Source organism: Palaemon carinicauda, chromosome 1 (genome assembly GCF_036898095.1).
Source record: "Palaemon carinicauda isolate YSFRI2023 chromosome 1, ASM3689809v2, whole genome shotgun sequence".
In the NCBI taxonomy this organism is placed as follows: Eukaryota; Metazoa; Arthropoda; class Malacostraca; order Decapoda; family Palaemonidae; genus Palaemon; species Palaemon carinicauda.
In genome coordinates this window covers 156,666,078-156,693,595 of record NC_090725.1, presented here as the reverse complement: position 1 = coordinate 156,693,595, position 27,518 = coordinate 156,666,078, and the positions used below count along the sequence as shown (strand labels likewise).

Here is a 27,518-nt window from a genome sequence, read left to right as displayed (position 1 = left end):
TCCCGAGAGATCTTCCTCCACGACACAAGCTACTCAAACAACCACACTGCAACATCTTCCACAAAGCCATAGCATCGCTTCGGCTTCTTGCCTGGAGACTATCCAGCATCTCCTCACAGAGAGAGGCTTTTCGCAACAAGTTGCGGAAAGGATGTCTCGACACCTGCGAAAGTCATCTGCAGGGGTCTACCTGGCGAAGTGGAGAGTCTTCTGTGGTTGGTGTCGTGGAAGGTGTATCTCTCCTCTCGATGCCACTATTCCAGCAATAGCAGAGTTTCTTGGATATTTGCGGGAAGAAATGCACCTTTCGGCCTCGGCGGGGAAGGCTAACGCTCAGCCTTAAGCCTGGCCTTCAGGCTGAAAAGAATACACATTTCTTTCCTCGCTGGAACTTTCTTTGCTCATACGAAGCTACGAACTTATCTGCCCTCAGTCGGAAGTGAGACCTCCTCCATGGAACGTGGTTCCTGTTCTCAGGGCTCTTAAGAGACCTCCGTTCGAACCATTACGCCAGGCTTCTGATCGACCCCTGACTTGGAAGACGGTGTTCCTGCTCGCTTTGGCTTCAGCCAAGCGTGTCAGTGAACTTCATGGTCTCTCATACGACGTCGCCCATTCAAGGGGATGGGGAGAGGTAACGTTCAGGTTCGTCCCTGAGTTTGCAGCTAAGACTCAAAACCTTGGAGTTCCGGACCCGCGGTTTGACTCCTTCAGGGTTTCGAGTCTCCGTTCTGTAACAGATGACCCAGACCATCTCCTACTATGCCCAGTAAGGAGCCTGAGGCGTTATCTTAAAAGAACAGCTGCAGTTCATCCTCGCGTGCAAGCCCTGGTTGTGAGCACAGGAAGGACGAAGAGGAGGGTCACCAAGAATACCATCTCAGCTGGGATTCGAAGGGTCATCCATCATGCCCTGAATCCCGACCCTCCTCCGTCACGTCGCCCTAGAGCGCATGATGTCAGAGGCATCGCAACGTCCCTGGCATTCAAGAGAAACTTCCCTGTGATGCAGGTGCTACAAGCTGGGGTCTGGAAGCGTCAAACGACCTTCACAGTCCACTACCTGCAGGACGTGACCCACAGGAGCCTCGATACGTTTATTATCGCCCCTGTGGTGGCTACACAACAGCTGGTCTAACCTCAGGCTCCTTAATGGACAGGTAGCAGAAGGTTGAGGGCATTGTTACCTGGTTTTAGACTGCATGAATGAGAAAGTATGTCTGGCCCTTACTCTTTTCTTCATCCTCCCCTCTCTTGGGGAAAGCAGCATCCTGGGTTCTCTGCATAGCTGACCTCAAACCACTGCAGGTAAACCATGCTTCCTTGTGTTCCTAGTATTAATATAATACTGTCGCGTCCCCCATACCCTGACGAGGTGGTATTGGGAACGTCCTAGCCTAGAATTCCATCCAAAGGACTTCAGGTCAACTTTCTTGGACGAGTCACACTTCATTCCTCCACACACAAGCTTACGTAGGCCGCACGTTCCTTGCGAAGCAAGGAACTTGCGAGGTGCAGGGACTCCTTTTCTCGAGTGCTGCTCACTCGGATTCTGAGTCCCCAGGTAAAGCCAAAGCCAGTAAGGCTGGGACTTTCCACCCTACCTAAGGGTTAAGTCACCCTATGTAAATAGCGTGGTTTGTATTTCGGTTACGGAACAAATGACAAATTCGGAGATAATTTGTATTTTTCCTAACCATAGAAACCTTAGCTATTTACACATATTTACCCGCCAGCCCTGTCCCCCGTGAAGTCCTACCTCTAAGCGAAGTGAATCAGTTCACCGGTGTGGGGGGGGAGGGGTAGCTAGCTACCCCTCCCCTACCCCATCGCTAACTAGCGCGGGGGTAGTTAACCCTCGTTAAAAATCTAATGGCTCGCCATTTCAGCTACGCCGAAAGTAATACCCTATGTAAATAGCTAAGGTTTGTTTGGTTAGGAAAAATACAAATTATATCCGAATTTGTCATGTTTATACCATTTCTTAACTTATTTAAACCATCTATACAGTTGATATTACTTAAGCACCAATGTGTTATAACCTATCATATTTTTGGTTTAGTACATTTAAAACTCACTCACTCTCTCTCTCTCTCTCTCTCTCTCTCTCTCTCTCTCTCTCTCTCTCTCTCTCTCTCTCACTAACAATTGAAATCTTTGTTGCTTCACAAAGTTTCAGTTATATTGAAAATCAATTATGATTCAATTTTCCTTACTTTCTCCAATCTCGCACCATTTCTGTCACATTCAAACGTTATAGCGGTAATTTTAAAGACTGGCCTAGGTTTTTATTGGGGGGGGGGGTTTAAATACAAACCCCCACTGAAGTCGAGTGACCTATTTCTTGGGCGGGTCCATATCAATCATCTAACGAAACATTTTCATTATAACTTATACAATTCATTGATTGTAGCATCTTCCAAATCATATGATCTTGTGAAAAGTAATGTTTTTAGTTGCTTCTTAAATTCAATTGTTCCCTTTAGGTCCTTCATTTCAGTTGGCAGTTTATTATAATGTCTAGGCGCACAGTAGCTAAAAGCCCTTTCACCAAATTTACTATTTGTTCTTTTCACATTTCGGGTGTGTTTTAAAAATCGAGTATTGCTGACTTCTTTTTGTTTTACTTTTGGCTGTGATTGGATTAGCAGATGTCTAGCTGCCGCTCTCCAAGAATATGCGCGTACGAATACAGTAACAAAGTATTGTTTATACCATTTCTTAACTTATTCAAACCATCTATACAGTTGATATTACATAAGCACCAATGTGTTATAACCTATCATATTTTTTTAGTACATTTAAAACTCTCTCTCCTCTCTCTCTCTCTCTCTCTCTCTCTCTCTCTCTCTCTCTCTCTCTCTCTCTCTCTCTCTCTCTCTCTCTCTCTCACTAACAATTGAAATATTTGTTGCTTCACAAAGTTTCAGTTATATTGAAAATCAATCATGATTCAATTTTCCTTACTTTCTCCAATCTTGCACCATCTCTGTCACATCGAATGTTAAAGCGGTAACTTAATTGTTCGATAACTTTGAAGACCGGCCTAGTACTTTCTTCTTCTCTTACTCTTTTTTTTAGATGGTTTCATAATTGAGGGGGAGACAAGTTGACTTTTAACCGAAGTTAGGAAAAGTATATTGGATATGGAATGGACAATCATCTTTAGTAACAGTTTAGAACTATCGTAAATTATCACTCTGTCATTAGCGGCAGTTTGTTATTGTTGATTAAACGCAAAAAAAAAAAAAAAAAAAAAAAAAAAAAAAAAAAGTTTTCCTGCTTTGCTACGTATGTAGGAATTTATATAGATATATACGGTAAATAATATTTGGAATAACATGTTTACTAAAAGCTTTTAACATCATTATTTATCACTTTGATCATGCGTGTTTAATGCCTTCGTTTGTTTTTTATGATCGTAGATGGAGCGTACAATAAACGAATGGAAGGTTTCCGTTTCAGGCGGCGTCATAAAGAAAAACATTAAATAGATGGCATTCATTTCATTTATTTGGAAGTTCTAAGAAAAATTAAGTAGAACATTGGTAATAATAAAATCAACATATATATAATCAATACTTAGTAAGATTGCTGACGATGCAAAGCTAACCTATACACAGATGTGTAAATGCGTCTGTTTCTTCGTTATGATCAGAGATAAACGTAAACAAAACATTGGTTGTCGTTTTTTTTTTTTTTTTTTTTGTGCTTTTTGGCGTGTTTAGGAAACGCATGATATAAAATCGCCTATATTTTAATAATTCTGGATTTTCAATGATACAACAAAAGCCAGTCTGTAGGGTGATGGTTTTGCTATTCACCAGGTGTCTTATACAATTGATATGACAAATAAATTTTTGGGTGAGATAGCCATGTCGTCCTGATGGAAGGTTCTTAATAGTAGCTTCCAAGGGATATATGAACTACAGTGATATTCCCGGAGAATTTACCTTTAGGTCTCCAGAATTCTAACTCCTGGCGCGAATATCCTTAAATTTTCCCTTAAGAATATCTCATAAATCAGGGGACGTATATCTTTATACGAACCATAGCGATCTTCACCCCGAATAGCGTTTTCGCCTCGAGGGGGAAGAGTGGCAAATTTGGAAGGGGAGCCGTATCAAGGTTACCCTATTTCCCATACTACTATTGAGTATCAAGATGGCGCCATATTCAAGATGGCGGTTATTCCTAATTTTCGATCGATTCTGCGAGGATTATTATGCAATCTCCAGCTTCTTTCGCATCTGGAAAGTAGAGTATTGATTCTTTACGATATATTTATTTTAGCTCCTGTTTCATAGTGAAATTAGAGTACAGTGATACCTCGGTACTCGACCATAATCCGTTCGAGATCCGTGTTCGACCTCCGATTTGTTCGAGTACCGAATTTTTTTTCCCCATAAGAAATAATGGTATATATTCTATTCCGTTCCCAAGCACTCGAACAGGCCCAAAATATTAATAAAACGTGTACCTAAACAACAATAATTATCTAAATGTGTATGAAATTGGTCAGAAAATCCTATAAAACAATTTTAAACCATTTACTGTACTAAAATAAAACAATTTTAAACCATTTTCTGTACTGTAGTGAACATACCTTTGAGCAGCGGTTCGATGGCATACAGGGATGGATGTGGAGAGGATGGAAGGGGGAGGTTACTGCTTGGAAGGAGAGTCCCCTTCCATGATGTGGCGGGGTAGTTCTCCTTCAGGAGTTGTTTCTCTCTCCAATGAAAGGGTGGGCAGATCTATTTCAGGGGTTTCTTCTCTTCTTTGTCTCTTCTTTGGAGGAGAAACAGGCTTTGATGTAGCAGCTTTCTTTTCTTTTGTGAAAAACTGGTCTATTGTTAATTGTTTCTTCCTCCTCTGCAGTATTCTTCGAAAATGATACATGACACTATCATTAAACATATGCACTGCCCGGTTTGCTACTGCAATTTCTGGGTGGTATTTTTCAGCAAAAGCCTGCACATCTGCCCACTTGGAACAAATTTCATTGATGAGAGAACTTGGAACATCCTCCCTTACCTCATCCTCTTCTGAAGATTCCTGCTCCACAATCAGATCCTGCTGCTGTTGTTGTTGCAGGTGCAACAATTCCTCCACAGTCAACTCGGTAGAATGGCTTTCTACAAGCTCATCAATATCATCCTTGTCGACCTCAAGCCCCAAACTCCTGCCCATGACAACAATTTCCTCAACGACATCAGTGTCATCAGAAATTACAGGGGTAGCAGTGCTTGGACCCGCCTCTGGTTGGAAACCTTCAAACTCCCTCTCTGTGACACATGATGGCCACAGCTTACGCCAGGCAGAGTTCAATGTCCTATAGGTCACACCTCGCCAAGCTTGGTCAATCATGTTAACAGAGTTGAGGATGCTGAAGTGTTCCTTCCAGAATTCCTTTAGGGTCAACTTCGTGTCACTGGTCACTTCAAAACACTTTCTGAAAAGGGCCTTGGTATAGAGTTTTTTGAAGTTTGAAATGACCTGTTGGTCCATGGGCTGGAGTATGGGAGTAGTATTGGGGGGCAAGAATTTGATTTTGATAAAGCTGTATTCTTCTTTCAAGTCATCCTCGAGACCTGGAGGATGTGCAGGAGCATTGTCCATAACCAGAAGACATTTCATTGGCAAGCTCTTTTCAATGAGGTAAGCCTTAACCTGGGGGGCAAACACTTCGTTTATCCACTCAGTAAAGAATTGTCTTGTGACCCAAGATTTAGTGTTCGAGCGCCACATAACTGGTAGTGCACTTTTACAAATATTATTTCGTTTGAACACCCGGGGGTTGTCCGAGTGGTACACTAACAAGGGTTTGATCTTGCAATCGCCACTTGCATTTGCACACAGCAACAATGTTAGCCTATCTTTCATTGGCTTGTGACCTGGCATCTTCGTCTCGTCCTTGGTAATGTACGTATTGGCTGGCATTTTCTTCCAAAATAACCCAGTCTCATCACAATTAAAGACTTGTTGTGCGATCAAATTTTGTTCATTTATGTACCGATCGAATTCCCCCACGTATTTATCGGCTGCAATTTGATCCGAACTAGCTGCCTCCCCATGCCTAGTAACACGATGAATACCTGTTCTATTACGAAACTTTTCAAACCAACCCCTGCTCGCTTTAAATGTAAATGAATCACTTTCACTGGTACTCGGACTTTTCTTCACTAATTCTTCATAGATATGCAACGCTTTTTCACAAATGAACGCTTCACTAACACTTTCCCCGGCCAACTGTTTTTCTTTAATAAATATTAAAAGCAACTTTTCCATCTCCTCAATCACTTGTGGCCTTTGCTTAGTTACCGCCGTAACTCCCGTTGCAACATTCGCCTTCTTAATCATTTCTTTATGCTTTAAAAACGTAGAAATGGTCGACTTCGCCATTCCGTATTCTACCGCTAAATCGGACACTCGTACACCATTCTCATATTTCGCTATAATTTCCTTCTTCAACTCGATCGTTGTTCGCACTGTTTTCCTCTTCTCCTTCCCCTTAACACTCATTACTTTCTTGGGACTCATTATGAAAGCTAAAAAAGCAATTAAAAGCACTGAAAATCACTAAATCACAACGAATGCTGATCGCGCGTTGTCTGAGTGACGCTCTCGAGAGAACTGATGCTTCCCGAACAAGCGAGAGTGGCCGAGATGGCGCGATCATCACAAAGCCCATGCGGTCGTCACGTGTTCGGCTGGTCGAGTACCGAATTTTTGGTCGAGCACCGCAGCAAAAATTTCTCGAAAATTTTGGTCGAACTCCGAATTGTTCGAGTATAGAGTCGTTCGACTACCGAGGTATCACTGTAATTCATTTTGCTTAGGAGCTAGGCCTGTTACCGGAGGCGCCATGGGCGCTGTCGTTCGGTAGGCATGTGTTATTTAGTTAGTTGAACGACTTCCCGGTTGAAATAGCATTAATAAATTATGAAAGCTATTTAGGCATAATTATACTTGTAAAGATATTTATAGTATGCATAATTTTCCTCTTTCTTTGTTGATGGTATATGTTAGAGTTTCGGTGATTTAGGTAACCGAGATCTCGTCTTGCCTAGGTTACCTAACCTAGGCGATGTAGTATACTTTCAGACATTTCCCCATTTACCCTTGTGTATCGTTTTATTGATTCTAAGGGAGATAGTATATCTCCTAGAATTATATAAATCGATACTTGTCTCCTTGGAAAATCATGGGTAATCCCTCTTTCCCTCTGAGTGCCGCCGCAGGCGGCAACCCTTTCTGGTCTTGCCATAGAGTAGTTACTCCGGCTTGACTAGGCTAGGGTTTTTCTGTCTCCCACCTTGGCGGCGAGTGTCTGGCTTTGGTTTTCGACAGAATCTCAGAGTATTCAGTCTTTTCCCGGCAGTAGGCTGGCAGGGTGAGTAGTCACTCCCCTGCCGCCTTATAGCCGCCAGCATAGGAGGCTAAGCCTCCCTAAACCGCACCTAGGGTGGTGGTATGTTGCTGCCACCTTCTCCCTGCAGTTTAGAAGACTAGTACTATGCTGGCAGACCCTGGGCTGAAGAATAGACATTCTTCTACAGCCTAGGATGGCGCCAGCATTGAAACAATGTTTCTCCTTAGTTGAGAGGGGGCGGCAAACCTACTAGCCCCTCCTAACACTATTTCGGCAGATCCTAGGTTGAAGAATAGACATTCTTCTGCCGCCTAGGACGGCGCCGATACTGAAACAGATTCTCCCTTGTGTAGTGGGGGCGGCAACATTCCTGCCGCCTTTTACACTTGATATAGGACCCTTTTCCCTGCCTCTCTCTGTCCTCTTACTATGGCTGTCATCTTGCAATCTCACCACTTGCCGGCGGGTTCCGGGGCCGGCCGGGCTCCTACATAGCAGCTGTTTGGCGGCTGCCGGGGGGAAGACCCTTCTGTCACCAAGGTTCTTCAGTCCTCCCTTGGACTGCCGTCCACAAGTCCTGTAACCAACAGGTACTGACTCAGTCGGCATGCTGCCAACTGTACTGTACTATAGGCAAGTTGCTGGTTGCCATGGTCCCAATGGAATTATTTCTGTTAGTTGTGTCTTTCGAAATATGCGATTTTCCATTTATACGAGGTCATTGATCAACCAAATTCTCGCATAATTCAAGACCGTACTGTATAAATAAATAAATATATATATATATATATATATATATATATATATATATATATATATATATATATATATATATGTGTGTGTGTGTGTATATATATATATATATATATATATATATATATATATATATATATATATATAGGCTATATATATATATATATATATATATATATATATATATATACACAGTATATATATATGCATATAACTTGTCTTTTACACCAACTCGTGTCTTATTTATGTTTCATTTAATTAGATGCTAAAGTTCTTTGATGTTTATCAAAAGAAATCATGATAGCTTTTGATATAATGCTATAAAAGTAGAGAGTTAATCTACAAATCCCACTATCCCCTGCTTATTGAGTTGGATCCTACTGCCATGAATGGTGAAAATTGATATCACATTGCAGCAGATGTTTCAACAAAGATTTTTTTTAATAAATAATTATTGCAACTAACATTGACCATTCACCAGGGAAATGTTTTCTGTGATTCTACTGTTAATCATTGATACTTATTATCAGATAAAAAGATGATAATAATTAAAATAACATATACTAACAGGGAACTCCATGGGAGACTTGGTGGCAAAAAACCTTCTTCTCTGGAAGATCAGGTGTTCGTCTGAAGGCTGCGACTACGGCTATTGCTGGGGGCCTAGGGTCATGGCCCCTGCCCTAGTAGGGACTGACTGGCAATGAGGAAAATAGGGCAAACTCCCCCACTAGTAGGCCATGGCTGGTAATTCATTAGCTGGGTAAATAATGTTACGTTTGTGTTGTTGATAGAAACTAAACCAAAGCTGACGTAGATCCCTAATGGTCGGTTCATAAATGCGAATATCAGAATTCCCAACCCACTCAACTTCTCTGTTGAATTTAGGTACATTCATGGTTGATTAGGTTTAATGTTACGAAGATTTTCTCTTTATATGTTATTGTTACTTGCAGGGTTTTATACATTTCACTAAAATAATTGATAATACAGTGTAATATTAAATATTTGTTTCCACATTGCTCGACATATACATATGTAATGTTGGTACTCCTGTGTTGAACGAAAATTTCAATATTTTGTTTATGTAGTTTGAAGTAATCTCTATTCTTTGAAATAATTACTATTACCTAATTTTCCTGATTTTTTTCTTATGATTCCTATAGATATCATAGAAAGGCTATTTGTGTATCATGTGTTAGCTTTATTTTACTTGATAGAGCTTTCAATGTAGGAAATAGTTGCCAGTTGGTGAATTTTGAATGAAATCCTCTGAAATTTGTTGCATCAATTTTGATGCCGACTGTACATACCTGGGTATGTTGATTGGTAAGATAGTAGCGATAGTCTTTCCACCAGATGATAGCTTCAGCTGGCTCAGAGAGGTTGCGCTACCATTCCTGTTCAAGTGAGAACTCTTGCCTTGGCGGTGGGAGTTTCATTTGGGAAATCATCTTTTGATAAACTGAAGTGTTACAGGTTGGCAGCAGCGATTTCCCTTCCTGAGTTTTTCCAGTGGAGCAAGATGTACAAGATGATTTTTCTTGTTGACTCAACAACGAAAACTTCACCATGGGAATTCCACTCAACTTACCACCTTCTGAGAGGCTTCATTTTACAAACGTGTCCAAGGAGTGGGGCTGCACCTGAGGAATTAAGCATTTCAAGTATACTGTTCACAGAAAATCTGCATATTAACCTGTTAGAAATATGTACAGTTTTTCAATATTAAACTTACCCGATGATCATATAGCTGTCAGCTCTGCTGCCCGACAGAAAAACATACGGGCGGAATACGCCAGCGATCGCTATACAGGTGGGGGTGTACATCAACAGCGCCATCTGTCGAGTAGGTACTCAAGTATTCTATGTCAACACAGAACCAATTTTCTCTCTGTCGTGTCACCGGCAAGACCTACTGAATACGCTCTTGTTTTCTGGATTGATTTTCACGTTATTTGGTGAAGTATTCATTTCTGGTTATTAGCTATCGCTGTGCAGAAGTTATCTTCAATACTTCCTTGCATTCTTTTTTGGATTTTGGATTATTTGTTGACGACTTGGATAGATTTTGAATTCCCCCCTTTGACTAATTCAAGATGTCTGACCCTTCTCAAGTCCCCAAGTACAGGAAATGTAGCGCTAGGGACTGTTCAAGGCGTCTTCCGAAGGCCTCTATTGATCCGCACACCGTTTGTTCCAATTGTAGGGGTAAAGCCTGTCAATTGGAAGATCGATGTGAGGAATGCGCTGGGCTTTCGGAATTCGGGTTTCAAGAATTCCTGAAATATGCACGTAGGCTAGAGAAGGATAGGATCAGGAGGAGTTCGTCTCGCTCAATTGATTTTTCCTCTCCCCATGCCCCTCAACCTATTCCTTCCCCTGTAGTGGTTGCACCCGACCCCCCTGCTAGCTCTCATCAACCTTCAATGGCAGATATGATGCGTGCCATTCAGGCTCTAGGTGAGAGAGTCGAGTCATTGGCGAATGACCGCAATCAACTCATGGCTGACGTCAGAGAGTTGAAAGGTAAAAGTGCAGTGGGAAGTGAAGTGAGTGTCAGTGTTACGCATGAGGGTGCGTCTGTTCGTGCCTGTCGTCCTCCCAGTCCGGGACCTCTTGCAAGCTCCCAAGCCCAGGGGAGAAGCAATGTCGTACGACCAAAGGGTTCGACAGGCTTTAATCAGCGTACAGACGTACCCTCCGTGGTTTCGGACGTATCTTACCTAGATCGTCCCACCCACAAGAAGACGAGTGAGCCCATTCATTCCTCGTCTGCGGAAGAGGTTTCTCGACAGAAACGATGGACCAAGGTCTCACGGCCTCTTAAACGTAAGGTCCCTTCCGAGCTAGTCCAACGGCCCAGGTGTAGCCACTGGGTCAGTTCGGACTCGCTGCAGTCCTCCGACGACTGCACACCTCCCAAGAGAGGCAAAGTGGTACCGCAACAGGCAGTAACTCCGTCTGTTGCCGCACCCGCTGTTTTAGACCCTCAGTCACAACGGACAGTAACTCCGTCTGTTGCCGCTTTTGTAGACCCTAAGTGGTCTTTACTGCAGTCTATGCAGACTCAGTTAGCTGCGGTTATGCAGGAGTTTCGTGCGAAGAAGGTTGACGCTGCACCCGTTAGCCTACAACCTGCCACGGTTGTGCGCCCAGCAGACGCTGAGGCTGCCTGCTCCCACACTCCGGCTGCGGAGAAGGTTGACGCTGCACCCGTTAGCCTACAACCTGCCACGGTTGTGCGCCCAGCAGATGCTGAGGCTGCATGCTCCCACACTCCGGCTGTGAGAGCTCCTCCACCCATGCGCAGTCGACCCTGCCAGACGCATGCTGACGTTCACAGACGCACGGAACCCTCCGTTGCCGTGCGTGAGCTTCCACAACAACAGGAGGGTGGAGTTAGGCTGCCGTGTTTTGACGCGGTGCGTCAGCCTCCGCAACCCACGGTGGTCTCCGCTATCCTTCCACAGTCGGGAGTAGACGCTTTGCGCACCCACTCAGCTTTGGTTGTTGCCAGTTCTCAGACTGACCAACAGTGGCATGATGTTGGGTCCAGTGCAGCCAAGCATGCACCCGTGCTGCCGGACTCAGCCGTCCAGCCCACTCCATTGCCTCTTCCTCCTCAACATTCAGACGATGGTATCTCTGATGATGACGAAGCTGCACATCTTGACGACCAACACTCGGACATCGAAGAACCCAAGACCACGCCTCCCTCCTTAGACTTTAGGAAAGTGCTTGCGCTCTTTAAGGATTTATATTCGGACCAGTTTGTGTCTGCAGCACCACGCTCGCCTCCCTCTGAGTTCGCTTTAGGCATGCAGTCAGCAGCTCCTGCCTTTACGAAGCTCGTACTCGCTCGCTCGTCCAAGAGAGCTTTAAGGGTACTGGGAGAGTGGTTGCAGTCCAAGAAGCAACTTGGGAAGACATCCTTCATGTTTCCCCCGGTCAAGCTTGCTTCCAGATCTAGCGTCTGGTATGCCACGGGAGAAGTTCTCGGCTTGGGAGTTCCTGCCTCTGCCCAGGGCGACTTCTCAAGTCTGGTAGACTCTCCCCGCAGGCTGGCTATGAGACGCTCCAAGATTTGCTGGACTCCTTCGGACATGGACCATCTTATGAAGGGAGTTTTCCGTGCATTCGAAATCTTTAACTTCTTGGACTGGTGTTTGGGAGCGTTGAGCAGGAAGACCTCCCCTTCTGATAAGGAAACTTCCTTGCTCATCATGTCCTGCATGGACAAAGCCATTCGGGATGGTTCTAGTGAGCTTGCGGCTTCTTTCGTGTCTGGGGTCCTCAAGAAGCGAGATCACCTTTGCTCCTTCTTGTCAGCTGGAGTCACCCCATGTCAAAAGTCGGAGCTTATGTTTGCTCCACTCTCGAAGTGTCTCTTCCCTGAAGAGTTGATCAAGGAGATTGCTGCCTCCTTGATCCAGAAAGACACCCATGACCTGGTGGCGTCATCCGCACGCAAAGTCACCCCTTTGCCCTCCGTACCTAGACCCAGGATGGACACTCCAGCGTCAAGGTTCATTCCGCCCTTTCGTGGCAGAGCCTCCAGCAGAGGAGGTGCTCGTGCCGGAAGTCAACGTGGGAGCAAGAAGAAGGGTTCCAAGTCCTCTAGAGGCAGAGTCTGACTGCCACCTTCTTCAGACAGCAGTGGGAGCCAGGCTCAAGAACTACTGGCAGGCCTGGGAGAACAGGGGCGCAGATGTACAGTCTGTGAAGTTACTCAGGGAGGGGTACAAGATTCCATTCTTGCGCAAGCCCCCTCTAGCAACGACTCCCATCAACCTCTCTCCCAGGTACAGAGAGGAGGACAAGAGGCTAGCTTTACAGCAAGAGGTGTCTCTCTTACTACAAAAGGGAGCGGTAGTCATAGTCCGGGACCATCAATCCCCGGGCTTCTACAACCGCATCTTCTTAGTGCCGAAGAAGACAGGAGGGTGGAGACCGGTGCTAGACGTCAGTTCTCTGAATGTCTTTGTCACAAAGCAGACGTTCACCATGGAGACGACAAAGTCGGTTCTAGCATCGGTCAGGAAGGAAGACTGGATGGTCTCGTTAGACCTAAAGGACGCTTACTTTCACGTCCCCATCCACCCAGATTCCCAACCTTTTCTAAGGTTCGTTTTCGGGAAGGTTGTATACCAGTTCCAAGCCCTGTGCTTTGGCCTAAGTACGGCACCTCTAGTTTTTACCAAACTGATGAGGAATATTGCCAAATTCCTGCATTTAGCAAACATCAGAGCCTCCCTCTATTTGGACGACTGGCTTTTAAGAGCTCCGTCAAGTCGTCGCTGTCTGGAGAATCTACAGTGGACTCTAGATCTGACCAAGGAATTGGGTCTCCTGGTCAATATAGAAAAGTCCCAACTCGTCCCATCCCAAACTATAGTATACCTAGGAATGGAGATTCAGAGTCAAGCTTTTCGGGCTTTTCCGTCGGCCCCCAGAATCAGTCAAGCCCAAGAATGCATCCAGTCCATGCTGAAGAAGGACCGATGTTCAGTCAGACAGTGGATGAGTCTGATAGGGACGCTTTCATCACTGGACCAGTTCATCGCGTTAGGGAGACTCCACCTTCGCCCCCTTCAATTTCACTTAACTACTCACTGGAGAAAGGACAAGACGCTAGAAGCGGTCTCGGTTCCTATTTCCGAGAAGATGAAGTCGTCACTGACTTGGTGGAAGAACAACATTCTCCTCAGGGAGGGTCTGCCACTGGCTGTTCAGACCCCCGACCACCTTCTCTTCTCGGACGCATCGGACACGGGCTGGGGTGCGACGTTGGACGGTCGGGAATGCTCGGGCACGTGGAATGCGGTTCAAAGCGAGTTACACATCAACTGCAAGGAGCTACTGGCAGTTCATCTGGCCTTGAGAAGCTTCAAGTCCCTCCTTCTAGGCAAGGTGGTGGAGGTGAACTCCGACAACACCACAGCCCTGGCGTACATCTCCAAGCAAGGAGGGACTCATTCGATGAAGTTGTACGAGATCGCAAGGGACCTCCTCACCTGGTCAAGAGATCGAAACATATCCCTAGTAACGAGGTTCATTCAAGGCGACATAAATGTCATGGCAGACCGCCTCAGCCGGAAGGGTCAAATCATCCCAACAGAGTGGACCCTTCACAAGAATGTATGCAACAAACTATGGGCATTGTAGGGCCAACCCACCATAGATCTGTTCGCAACCTCGATGACCAAGAGGCTCCCAAATTATTGTTCACCGATTCCGGACCCAGCAGCAGTTCACATAGATGCCTTTCTTCTGGATTGGTCCCATCTAGACCTTTATGCGTTCCCCCCGTTCAAGATTGTCAACAGAGTACTGCAGAAGTTCGCCTCTCACGAAGGGACAAGGTTGACGTTGGTTGCTCCCCTCTGGCCCGCGAGAGAATGGTTCACCGAGGTACTGCAATGGCTAGTAGACGTTCCCAGAACACTTCCTCTAAGAGTGGACCTTCTGCGTCAGCCGCATGTAAAGAAGGTACACCCAAGCCTCCACGCTCTTCGTCTGACTGCCTTCAGACTATCGAAAGACTCTCGAGAGCTAGAGGCTTTTCGAAGGAGGCAGCCAGAGCGATTGCTAGAGCTAGGAGGACATCCACTCTCAAAGTCTTCCAGTCGAAGTGGGAAGTCTTCCGAAGTTGGTGCAAGTCCAAATCAGTATCCTCAACCAGTACCTCTGTAACTCAGATAGCTGACTTCCTTTTATACCTAAGGAAGGAAAGATCCCTTTCAGCTCCCACGATCAAGGGTTACAGAAGCATGTTGGCAGCAGTCTTCCGTCACAGAGGCTTAGATCTTTCCAACAACAAAGATCTACAGGACCTCCTTAAGTCTTTTGAGACCTCGAAGGAGCGTCGGTTGGCCACACCAGGTTGGAACTTAGACGTGGTACTAAGATTCCTTATGTCAGCAAGGTTCGAGCCACTTCAATCAGCCTCTTTTAAAGATCTCACTTTGAAAACTCTTTTCCTCGTCTGCTTAGCAACAGCTAAAAGAGTCAGTGAGATACACGCCTTCAGCAGGAACATTGGATTTACATCTGAAACGGCTACATGTTCCTTACAGCTTGGTTTTTTAGCCAAAAACGAACTTCCTTCTCGTCCTTGGCCCAAATCGTTCGATATTCCAAGCCTTGCTAATTTGGTTGGAAATGAACAAGAAAGAGTACTATGCCCGGTAAGAGCTCTTAAGTACTATTTGAAACGGACTAAGCCATTACGTGGACAATCAGAAGCTTTATGGTGCGCCATTAAGAAACCTTCTTTACCAATGTCGAAGAATGCAGTTTCTTATTATATCAGACTTTTAATTCGAGAAGCTCATTCCCATCTGAATGAGGAGGACCATGCTTTGCTGAAGGTAAGGACACATGAAGTTAGAGCTGTCGCAACTTCAGTGGCCTTCAAACAAAACAGATCTCTGCAGAGTGTAATGGATGCAACCTATTGGAGAAGCAAGTCAGTGTTCGCATCATTTTACCTTAAAGATGTCCAGTCTCTTTACGAGAACTGCTACACCCTGGGACCATTCGTAGCAGCGAGTGCAGTAGTGGGTGAGGGCTCAGCCACTACATTCCCATAATCCCATAACCTTTTTTAATCTTTCTCTTGAAATGCTTTTTATTGTTGTTTTTTGGGTTGTCCGGAAGGCTAAGAAGCCTTTCGCATCCTGGTTGATTTGGCGGGTGGTTAAATTCTTTCTTGAGAAGCGCCTAGATTAGAGGTTGTGATGAGGTCCTTTAGTATGGGTTGCAGCCCTTCATACTTCAGCTCCTAGGAGTCGCTCAGCATCCTGTGAGGATCGCGAGGCTCAGTAAGGAAGACGTACTTAAAAAGGCAGAGTAATTGTTCAAGTCGACTTCCTTACCAGGTACTTATTAATTTTATGTTTGTTATTTTGAATAACTGCTAAAATGAAATACGGAATACTTAGCTCTTAATGTTAACATATATGCTGGTCTCTACCCACCCCCCTGGGTGTGAATCAGCTATATGATCATCGGGTAAGTTTAATATTGAAAAATGTTATTTTCATTAGTAAAATAAATTTTTGAATATACTTACCCGATGATCATAAATTAAAGGACCCACCCTTCCTCCCCAATAGAGACCCAGTGGACCGAGGAGAAAATTGGTTCTGTGTTGACATAGAGTACTTGAGTACCTACTCGACAGATGGCGCTGTTGATGTACACCCCCACCTGTATAGCGATCGCTGGCATATTCCGCCCGTAGGTTTTTCTGTCGGGCAGCAGAGCTGACAGCTATATGATCATCGGGTAAGTATATTCAAAAATTTATTTTACTAATGAAAATAACATATTTCTATCATTCCAAGCTTTCCAACAGAATTTGATATGCCACTCAGTAGTGTTAATGAGTGACAACACAATGGGGATAGCATTTGTCAACAAGTAGGGAATGTCTCGTACAGTCTTTGCAAGTTTACAAATCAGGGGCACATCTGGGTAGTGGAAAATACTGTGGAGCTGTCAGCAAGGTTCATTTGTGACAAAGAGAATGTTGTAGCAGGCACATTCAGTCGCCAAGTTAGGGTTGCAAGTTCAGTAGTTCTGTCCTCACCTGACAGAAAGGCTATACGTATATACTGTGGGGATCACTGGCGATCGACTTTTTGCCACATGGCTAAATAGAAATCTCATAATGCTCTGTTTTCCCATTTCAGAATCATGGGAAGGGCTTGAAAATACATTACTGTCCAATACCCGTGGTATCCCGTCTCCATGTCCAATCTAATTTAGCAGTGGATCAAGCTCCCAAGAGAACTACTACAAGTACTTGGAACACACTTCCATGTTAGCCACACCTTGAGAGTGGGTTGGGTACAATTCGATGGAGCTGATGAAGTACGGTCAACTCAGTGCAGCCAGCTCATTGCTAGCTCAACTTGATGCCAGCCCCATTTGATGCAGAACACGACTGCTTTTTCTTTTCTATTACACTTAAGATGGCTCAACTTTCAAATGGTATTTATCTCTTTTGTGTACTTGAACATTGCTAATGATGCTGAGAGAATATCGCTTTGAAATATACCATGTACATTAATTGATGTTCTCAAGTATCTGATTATCTACAGTATATGGGATGTGACTAGTGTCCTCAGGTTTTTTATACGAACCCCATTCGAGCCTTTGAGAAAGGCATCAGACAGTGATATAACTCTCTAGATGGTCTTTTGGCTACCTTAGCTTCAGTGAAGCAAGTTTACAAGCTTTTGACATCTTGTTTGTCACTAGTCATTTTGAAGGATGGAAGGAGGTCTCCTTATCTTGTTCCTGATTTTGTGACTAAGTCCTAGCTGCCCACAATACCAGATTCAATTCCTTCTCCATATGTACTTAAGAGGCATCTAAGTGGCACCAAAATGATTGGCTTCACTGTTCTATCTTAGAAGGATTTGGCACTTCAGGCCTGAGTTCCAAAGACATTTCTTACCACCGGCAAGATAAAGTGAAAGATATCTAATAACACAGTTTCTTTCTAGCCTTGCAAGACCACTAGCTGTGCAAGGGCTCATCGTGTCCTTAGCAATCGGGAATAACCTTTCAAAGGCTCGGGTATTGAGAGGGGTGTTTGCTAATGCAGATATCTTTAACCTACCACTATCTGCAGGAGTAGTCAGAGGTCCTGGGGTACTTTGACCCTTGTTCCTCTGGTTGCTACTCAACAGGTTACATAGCCAAGCCTAGCTCTCTCACAAGACAACGTGAATCTTGTCTAAGATAAGGGTTTTGGCATAAGCCTAGAATGAAAGGTAGATTGACTGGCCTTCTAGCCTTCTTTCATCCCCTTCTCTTGAGGGTGCAGCAGTCTTGTTCATTATGAGCTAGACCATGTGGCAGTGCCAGTGAGCTTCACAACCGAGTAGCCTTTCTCTCCAGACAAGATCTGTTAAGGAGATAAAATGTATTCAAACCATTTCTTAGATGCGTACTGTATGCATTACATTCGGACAACACATCCTATCCAAGTATATAGCTTCTTCCATGTCCGATTACCATTTACTCTTGGAATGGATATAGCCTAACACTTGTGTCATCTTCATGCTCAAACTGTTAGAAGGTTGACATGAGTTATCACCTTCATTCCTATACAGGACTAGAGGCTCCTGCATTTCCTGGGAAATTTAAACCAGCCAAATTTTGGTTCATAAAGACTTCCTATTCCGTAAGAATCAGTCTCCTATTAAAGTATGTTGGTTTGTAATCATATAGGAACGAGTCACAAATTTTAAAAGTGAATTGTATTTTTCCTAACTATACAGTACAAACATAAATCCTTTAAGTTATATTTCTTGCCTCAACCACCCCATAATTGCTAGGCGTAGGCCTTAAGGTCAAAGGTGAGCATCTAGTTGACCGACAGGGCTGTTTCTCACCCCCTGTCAGTAGTTACAACCTCGTAAAAAATTTTAATGGTCGTTTCAGCCAAATTGAAGTCATACTCCTATTAAGGGATTCAGGTTTGTATGATTAGAGAAAATACAAATTCCTTTAAAAAATTATATTATTGTATTACAGTACTTTGATATTGTTTTTCAGAGAAACCCAGTGTACTTTTATCTTGTGTTCGAAATGCCAGCAAAAAAACTGGAGGAAGTAGCAAAAACAGAGTTGGAAGACCAAGAGGAAAAGGTCGTGGCATAAAAAAAGTAGACTCTACTGAAGTCACTAGAGGTACCATCATAGTGCGACAGTTAGGACTGAATTTTCATCCTGGATTAAATGTAATTATTTTTTTTCTTTGAATAGTTTGTAATTACTGTAATTTTTTGTGATTTTCATGCAAGCTTTAATTTTATGTGAAGATAACTGGAGTTTTTTTTATATTTTTACTGTAAAGTGATTAGTAATATAAGAAAGATCCTTGCTTGGTTTCAAATACCTTGTCATATTTTAGTGATAAGCACACTACCTTCAGTGCAAGACTTATGTACAGCATGGAGTGCATATTTACACTGATAAATTACCTGGTAAAAAAAATAGAGGATAATCCAGACCATTTGTTCTTATGCAAATACAAACCTTTAGTCATTTCAATCAAGAGTATTGTGTGACACAAAATGGTATGGCTATTGAATTGAGTAGACGATCAAGGATGAGGGGAATTAACTCGCCTGCCCGAGGGATGTGATGCTGCTCTTTGTATCTCTCTGCGTGCTGTTGGATTTTTCCCTCGCACTTAGCTCCTTCGCTATGATGACGTCGTTATATGTTAAAAACATGCCTGGTGAAACAGACATGGATGTCCAGATACATTTTCATCTAGTTTTAGCTGAGAACATAATGTATATATATATATTGAAAGAACTATAAAAGAATCTTGGTTTTTTATGTTAACTGAGCTTCATTTAAGCCTTTTTTCTACTTCTTTATTATCAATTTAAGGTTTATTTTAACAACGGAAATTACCAGTGATAGTATTGAGAATATGCCCACATGTAATTCACAGGGTATCATTGATATAATTTCCTAACTTTATACAGTATCCTTTCATGATTTCCAACCCTTAAATTTCATGTTTTGATTTATAGAGTTCTTTGTTTATTTTAATACGGTGTTTTTAAATATTTAACTTAGCCGGTGAATATATAATAGCTGCTACTCAGCGGCTCGACAGAAAACACACTCAAAAACTCGCGAGCGATCGCTATGAAGGTTGCGGGTGTGACCACCAGCGCCAACTATCGGCCAGATACCACTCTTGCATGTAAACAAACCCTTCAATTCTTCTCTGTCGACCTTGACGACAAGACGTATCATTACTCGCTATAGAACCTGGAGTTTTCTCAACATATTTGGTGAAGTACTTCATTTTGGTTTGAGCTTTCGCAGTGCAGGTGTTTTATCTTCAACTTGAATCTTGAACTCGTTTTTGGATAGATTTAATTTTTGATGACTTTGGATTGTTTTTTGGACTTTCCTTGACTTTTAAATGGCCGACCCTTCCCTTAGTACGGAAGTGTGTTTAGGCTTTTAGCAATTATCTTATCACGTTATAAATTAATTATAGATTTTCCTCTATATATTTTATATCTCACCCACCTTTATTAGGCCTCTTCGATTAGCTTTCCATTTATAATAAACATCAAGATAAATTTTAATGATTTGTTTATATGCGACCTTTCCTGAGAGTAGGCGGTCCTAACTTGGAAACCGAAGTTAAACAACGTTGAGCCCTTTCAATCGTAAATAACTTTTACAGAGCTAATGATTTAAAACTTATTAAATGAATATTTTTTAGTAGATATTTTATGAAAGATTTTCTTTGAATAGTCTTCGTACTGTTTCAAAGATGAACTAACGTTTAGTTTATTTATGCTACGCAGTTTGCGCTCTATCGTTACGATAGAGAGAGAGAGTATCACGGTTTCACTTTGCAGAAAGAGTAAATCGATTCTGACGTTTTGTTCATTCTTCTTTCAAAGCTTAAATGTTTTAAATTCTATTTTAAAGGAACTTTTTAATTGAAAAACCTTTCAGTTTTTTCCTTTGGTCATATATCCTGTTTTTTGACGAAACGTAAGTGGGCTCTTCTCTTCGGTGCGAAATCAAGAGAGAGAGATAGAGACGGAGAGAGAGAGAGAGGAGAGAGAACGTTCCGATCTTTATCTCGTCCCAAGCGAGTAACGTTGTTCTCGAGTTACTCTCGTCCCTAGTCTCTGTACGGGGAGAAAGGATAAAACGTTTTTAGTTTTTTATTCTCATCCCAAGGCACTGTACGGTGAGAGATTGTAAACGTAGTTTTGAATGAACTAGTGTTTAGTCTCTTCCCCAGCCACTGATCTTTTTATCTTAAAGTATGTTTACTGTTTTTTTTTGCTGGTATTAATGTGCTTACATTATACGACTGATTTCGCAATTATAACCTTTTGATGAGGGTAGAATTGCGTGCTTCAGGTAGAAATCAGTTTTATTCATACCTAATGTGAATTGTTAAAAAATTCGATTTCAGTGAAATAAGTGCAAAACAGAAAATCGTAGTGATAAAGTGATATTGCGCAAAGTGTTATCAGTGTTGCGACCGAGGGTTCGTCTGTTCGTGCCTGTCGTTCGCCTAGTCCGGGACCTCTTGCAAGCTCCCAAGCCCAGGGGAGAAGTAATGTCGTACGACTTATGGGTTCGAGAGGCCTTGATCAGCGAACAGACGTTCCCTCTGGTATCAGGCGTATCTCACCAAGATCACCCCTACCATAAGGCGAGAGAGACGATTTTCTCCTCGTCATCCGAAGGCTTTTCGCATAAGAAACCGTGAACAAGGTTTCGAGGCCCCTTTAAGCGAAAGTCAGTCCTTTCAGGACAGGTCCAGCGTCCTGGTTTTAACTATTAGGACAGCTCTGACCCTATGCAGTCATCGGAAGACTGCTCGCCGCCTAAACAAAAGCGTAACACAGACTCCGAGAGTCTTTTTGTAGGCAAGGTTTTGCAGTCACAGACGTTACCCTCGTCTCTTACCGCAACCATTCCCGTTGATCCTAAATGGGTTGTACGGCAAGACATGCAGAATAAGCTTGCCTCCCTTATGGAAGACTATTCTGCCGATAAGTCCGTTGAGCCTAGCCGTTTATCTCATTGAGATCCTGGCCTTCAGCCACCCAAACGTTCCTTTGTGCGTCCTGTTGACGTTGGCGTAGCTTAGTCACGTCAGTCAGGTTGTTTAGAACCACACTCGATGCGGTCTCGTGTGGATTTTCAGCCGCATTTGGACGTTAGGCCACTTGCTGATGCTCCTGTTGACGTTCAGGACGTTCACCAACCATCGGAGTTGACTTGTTTTGACGCTGAGCGTCAACCTCCGCATTCTAGAGTTGTTTTGACTGCTCAGACTAGGCGGTCAAAGCAGTCTCGAGTGGACGCTGTGCGTCCTCACGCACCTGTTGTTGTTGACAGTTCACAGACTGTCAAGCAGTTACATGACGTTGCGTCCTGGTCCGCTACTAATGCACCAGTGCGTGTGGACTCTGCTTGTAAAGCATTGCCACCACGGTAGGTCTCTCCCTTGCTTGAGACTCGGCTATTGTCGTACAAGGTTCCTTCAGATGAGGAAGTTGCTGTTCCCCCTCCTACTGATATTCCCTTGAGGACTCTGTCAGACGGAGAGGAGCCTAAAGCTGCTTAGCCCTCTATGGACTTTAAATAAATCATACTGATTTTTAAGGATCTTTGTCCGGATCTTTTTGTAACTGCTGCTCCTCGTTCGCCTAAACGTCAGAGTTTACACTAGGCCTAGCTACTTCGAAGCCGTTGTTTTATAAGCTAGTGCTCTCTCGCTCTTCTAAGAGAGCTTTACGTTTGCTAGGCGACTGGTTTATCACCAAGAGGAGTTTGGGGGAGACAGCCTTTGCTTTCCCTACTTTTAAGCTGGCTTATAGAGCGAGTGTCTGATGACACGAGAGAAGTTCTCGGCTTGGGAGTTCCTGCCTCTGCCCAGATAGACTTCTCAAACCTCATAGACTCTCCCTGGCGCCTGGCCATGAGACGCTCCAAGATTTTATGGTCGACTTCAGAGCTATTTTCGAGCGTTTGAAGTTTTGCTGTACAATTATGTCATGCATAAACAAGGCTTTCAGGGATGGCTCCTATGATCTGACAGTCACGTTCTCTGCAGGAACAAGTCCCTCAGGGATGGCTCCAATGATCGGGCAGCCATGTTCACTGCAGGAGTACGTAAGAGGCAAGTGCGCTCAATGTGTTCATTGTCAAGACAAACTTCACGATGAAGTCTACCAGTCCCTCCATCTATCGGGGATCCGAGCCTCCCTGTACTTGGACGACTGGCTTCTCAGAGCATCGTCCAGTCTTCGCTGTCTGCAGGATCTACATTGGACGTTGAGTCTGGCCAGGGAGTTGGGACTTTTGGTCAACCTAAAAGTCCCAACTGATCCCATCCCAGATTATTCTATATTTGGGGATGGAGATTCGCAGTCCAGTTTTTTTTCGTGCTTTTCCGTCTGCCACCGAATAGAACAAGCCCTACTCGAAGTCCAACTAATGCTGAAAAGAAAACGTTTGTTCAGTCAGGAGTTGGAACAGTCTCGTAGGGACTCTCTCATCCCTGGAGCAGTTTGTCTCACTAGGGAGACTACACCTTCTGCCTCTCCGGTTCCATTTAGCCTCTCACTGGAACTAGGACAAGACGTTAGAGACGGTATCATTCCCAGTCTCCGAACCAGTAAAGGCATGCCTGAAATGGTGGGACGGCAATATCAGTCTGAGAGAGGGACTATCCCTAGCAGTCAAGAACCTAAACCACGTGTTGTTCTCAGACGCGTCGGATTTGGGTTGGGATGCGACCCTGGACGGTCGGGAATGCTCGGGTCTGTGGACCTCAAGTCAGAAGAGCATGCACATCAACGGCAAGGAGCTATTAGCAGTCCACTTGGCCTTGATGATATTCGAAAGCTCCTTCGAAACTAAGTGGTAGAGGTCAACTCAGACAACACCACAACTTTGGCGTACATCTCCAAGCAAGGAGGCACACACTCCTTCACGCTGCTCGAGATCGCAAGGGACCTTCTCTTATGGTCAAGAAATCGAGGCATCTCCCTGTTGACGAGATTCATCCAGGGGGACTTGAACGTCTTGGCAGACTGTCTCAGTCGGAGGGGTCAGGTGATACACACGGAATGGACCCTCCACAAGGACGTGGGCAAGAGTCTTTGGGCTACTTGGGGTCAACCCACCATAGACCTCTTTGCCTCCTCGTTGACCAAAAGGTTACCAATCTATTGCTCTCCAGTCCTAGATACAGAAGCAATCCACATAAACGCGTTTCTACTGGATTGGTCTCTTCTGGACTTATATGCATTCCCACCATTCAAGATAGTCAACAAGGTACTGCAGAAGTTCGCCTCTCACGAAGGGACAAGGTTGACGTTGGTTGCTACCCTCTGACCCGCGAGAGAGTGGTTCACCGAGGTACTTCAATGGCTGGTAGACTTTCCAAGAAGTCTTCCTCTAAGGGTAGATCTGTTACGTCAGCCCCACGTAAAGAATGTCCATCAAAGCCTCCCCGCTCTTCGTCTGACTTCCTTCAGACTATCGAAGGACTCTCAAGAGCTCGAGGCTTTTCGAAGGAGGCAGCCAGTGCGATTGCAAGAGCGAGGAGAGCTTCTACCATTAGAGTATACCAGTCGAAGTGGGAAGTCTTTTGAGACTGGTGCAAGTCAGCATCTGTGTCCTCGTCCAGTACCTCTGTAGCCCAAATTGCAGATTTTCTTTTACATCTGAGAAAGGTTCGCTCCCTTTCAGCTCCCACGATTAAGGGCTACAGGAGCATGTTGGCTTCGGTCTTTCGACATAGAGGCTTAGATCTTTCCAACAATAAAGATCTCCAAGATCTCCTTAAGTCTTTCGAGACCTCTAAGGAACGTCGTTTGGTAACTCCTGGATGGAACTTAGACGTGGTCATAAGGTTCCTCATGTCAGACAGGTTTGAGCCATTACATTCAGCCTCCCTGAAGGATCTCACCCTCAAGACACTTTTCCTAGTGTGCTTGGCTTCGGCTAAAAGGGTCAGTGAACTTCATGCCTTCAGTAAGAACATCGGTTTTTTCTACAGAAAAAGCCACTTGTTCACTTCAACTTGGTTTCCTGGCCAAAAAATGAACTGCCTTCTCGTCCTTGGCCTAAATCTTTTGATATTCCTTGCTTATCAGAGATCGTAGGCAACGAACTGGAAAGAGTATTATGTCCTGTTAGAGCTCTTAAGTTCTATTTAGCTCGTACTAAGTCATTACGAGGTAAATCTGAGGCATTATGGTGCTCAGTTGAGAAACCATCATTGCCTATGTCAAAGAATGCTTTGTCATATTTTATCAGATTTTTTAATACGAGAAGCTCATTCTCACTTGAATGAGAAAGACCGATGGTTGCTTAAGGTTAAGACGCACGAAGTTAGAACTATAGCGACCTCCGTGGCCTTCAAGCAAAATAAATCTCTGCAAAGTATTATGGACGCGACTTTTTGGAGAAGCAAGTCAGTGTTCGCGTCATTTTACTTAAAAGATGTCCAGACTCTTTACGAGGACTGCTACACACTGGGTCCATTCGTTGCAGCGAGTGCAGTAGTGGGTGAGGGTTCTACCACTACATTACCCTAATTCCAATATCCTTTTTAATCTGTCTCTTGAAATGTTTTTTGGGATGTACGGAAGGCTAAGAAGCCTTTCGCATCCTTGTTGATTTGGCGGGTGGTCAAAGTCATTTCTTGAGAGCGCCCAGATTAGGGGTTTGATGAGGTCCTGTTAGTATGGGTTGCAACCCTTTATACTTCAGCTCCTGGGAGTCTTTCAGCATCCTAAGAGGATCGCTGGGCTTCGTGAGGAAGAAAGACTTACAAGGCAGAGTAATCGTCTAAGTCAACTTCCTTACCAGGTACCTATATATTTTGATTTTGTTATATTGATAACTGTCAAAAACTCTTAGCTTATACGCTGTAAACTTAATTAACTCTGGTCTCTACCCACCGCCTTGGGTGTGAATCAGCTATTATATATTCACCGGCTAAGTTAAATTTTTAAAAATGATATTTTAATTATAAAATAAATTTTTGAATATACTTACCCGGTGAATATATAAATTAAAGGCCCTCCCTTCCTCCCCAATAGAGACGCAGCGGGACGAGAAGAATTGAAGGGTTTGTTTACATGCAAGAGTGGTATCTGGCCGATAGTTGGCGCTGGTGGTCACACCCGCAACCTTCATAGCGATCGCTCGCGAGTTTTTGAGTGTGTTTTCTGTCGAGCCGCTGAGTAGCAGCTATTATATATTCACCGGGTAAGTATATTCAAAAATTTATTTTATAATTAAAATATTTTATAGTATTATTTGCAGATTTTTAATGCTAAATTTCACGTTTTGACTTGCAGTTTTTGTTACGCTGTATTTGTCTATTTGTATCTCAAAATTTCATGTTTTGACTTGCGGTTTTTGTTACGCTGTATTTGTCTATTTGTATCTCAAAATTTCATGTTTTGACTTGCGGTTTTTGTTACGCTGTATTTGTCTATTTGTATCTCAAAATTTCACGTTTTGACTTTTGTTCTTTGGCGATTTCTAATACTGTACTGTACAGTATTATTTACCAATTTCTAATGCTAAATTTTTCAATATTTAACTTAGCCGGTGATTATAATAGCTGCAACTCTGTTGCTCGACAGAAAACTCTAAGGTAAAATTCGCCAGCGATCGCTACACAGGTTGCGGGTGTGCCCAACAGCGCCATCTGTCGTCCAGATACCCAGTACTCAATGTAAACAAAGAACTCAATTTTCTCTCTGTCGTGCTCCCGACAAGACGTGCTTATTCGCTGTTGCTAAACTGGATTTGTTTTCACAACTAATTGGTGAAGTACACTATTCTAGTTTTGAGCTTTCGCTATGCAGGTGTTTTATCTTCATCTTAAATCTTGAACTCGTTTTGGATAGATTTAATTATGGTGACAAAGAGAGTATGGACTTTCTTTCACTTTTAAATGGCCGACCCTTCCCTTAGCGGAAGTGTGTTTAGGCTTTTAGTAATTATATCACGTTATAGATTTTCCTCTATATATTTTATATCTCTCCGCCTTTATTAGGCCTCTTCGATTAACTTTCCATTTATTATAAACATATAAAAATAATTTTAATGTTTTGTTTATATAGACCTTTCCTGAGAGTAGGCGGTCCTAACTTGGAAACCGAAGTTAATCAACGTTGAGCCCTTTATATCGTAATTAGCTTTTAAAGAGCTAAGGATTTAAAACTTTTTAAATGTAATATTTTATGAAAGAATTTCTTTGATAGTCTTCGTACTGTTTTCAAAGATGAACTAACGTTTAGTTTATTTATGCTACGCAGTTGTTGACGTTCAGGACGTTCAACATGCGCTCTATCGTTACGATAGAGAGAGAGTGTATCACGGTTTCACTTTGCAGTAAGAGTAAATCGATTCTGACGTTTTGTTCATTCTTTCTTAGCTTAAATGTTTTAAATTCTATTTTAAAGGAACTTTTTATTTGAAAAACCTTTCAGTTTTTTCCTTTAGTCAAATAACATGTTTTTTTGACGAAATATAATTGGGCTCTTCTCTTAGGTGCGAAATCAAGAGAGAAAGAGAGAGAGAGATAGAGACGGAGGGAGAGAGAGGAGAGAAAACGTTCCGTTCAAGCGGGTAACGTTGTTCTCGTGTTACTCTCGTCCCTAGTCGCTGTACGGGGAGGAAGGATAAACGTTTTAGTTTTTTATTCTCGTCCCCAGGCTATGTGCGGTGAGAGATTGAAAACGTAGTTTTATGAACTAGTGTTTAGTCTCTTTCCCAGCCACTGATTTTTTTTTTATCTTTAAATATGTTTTCTGTTTTTTGCTGGTATTAATGA

At 43.4% G+C, this 27,518-nt stretch overlaps 1 protein-coding gene across 1 annotated transcript in view; it reads left to right on the top strand.

Annotated features, from left to right (window-relative positions):
• Nucleotides 1–27,518, top strand: part of mRpL27 (mitochondrial ribosomal protein L27) — a 79,677-nt gene that overhangs the window by 17,137 nt on the left and 35,022 nt on the right. Inside the window, exon 2 of the mRNA XM_068376217.1 lies at nucleotides 18,704–18,888. Coding sequence (XP_068232318.1) covers nucleotides 18,704–18,888 — 185 coding nt within the window. The remainder of the gene's footprint in view (nucleotides 1–18,703; nucleotides 18,889–27,518) is intronic.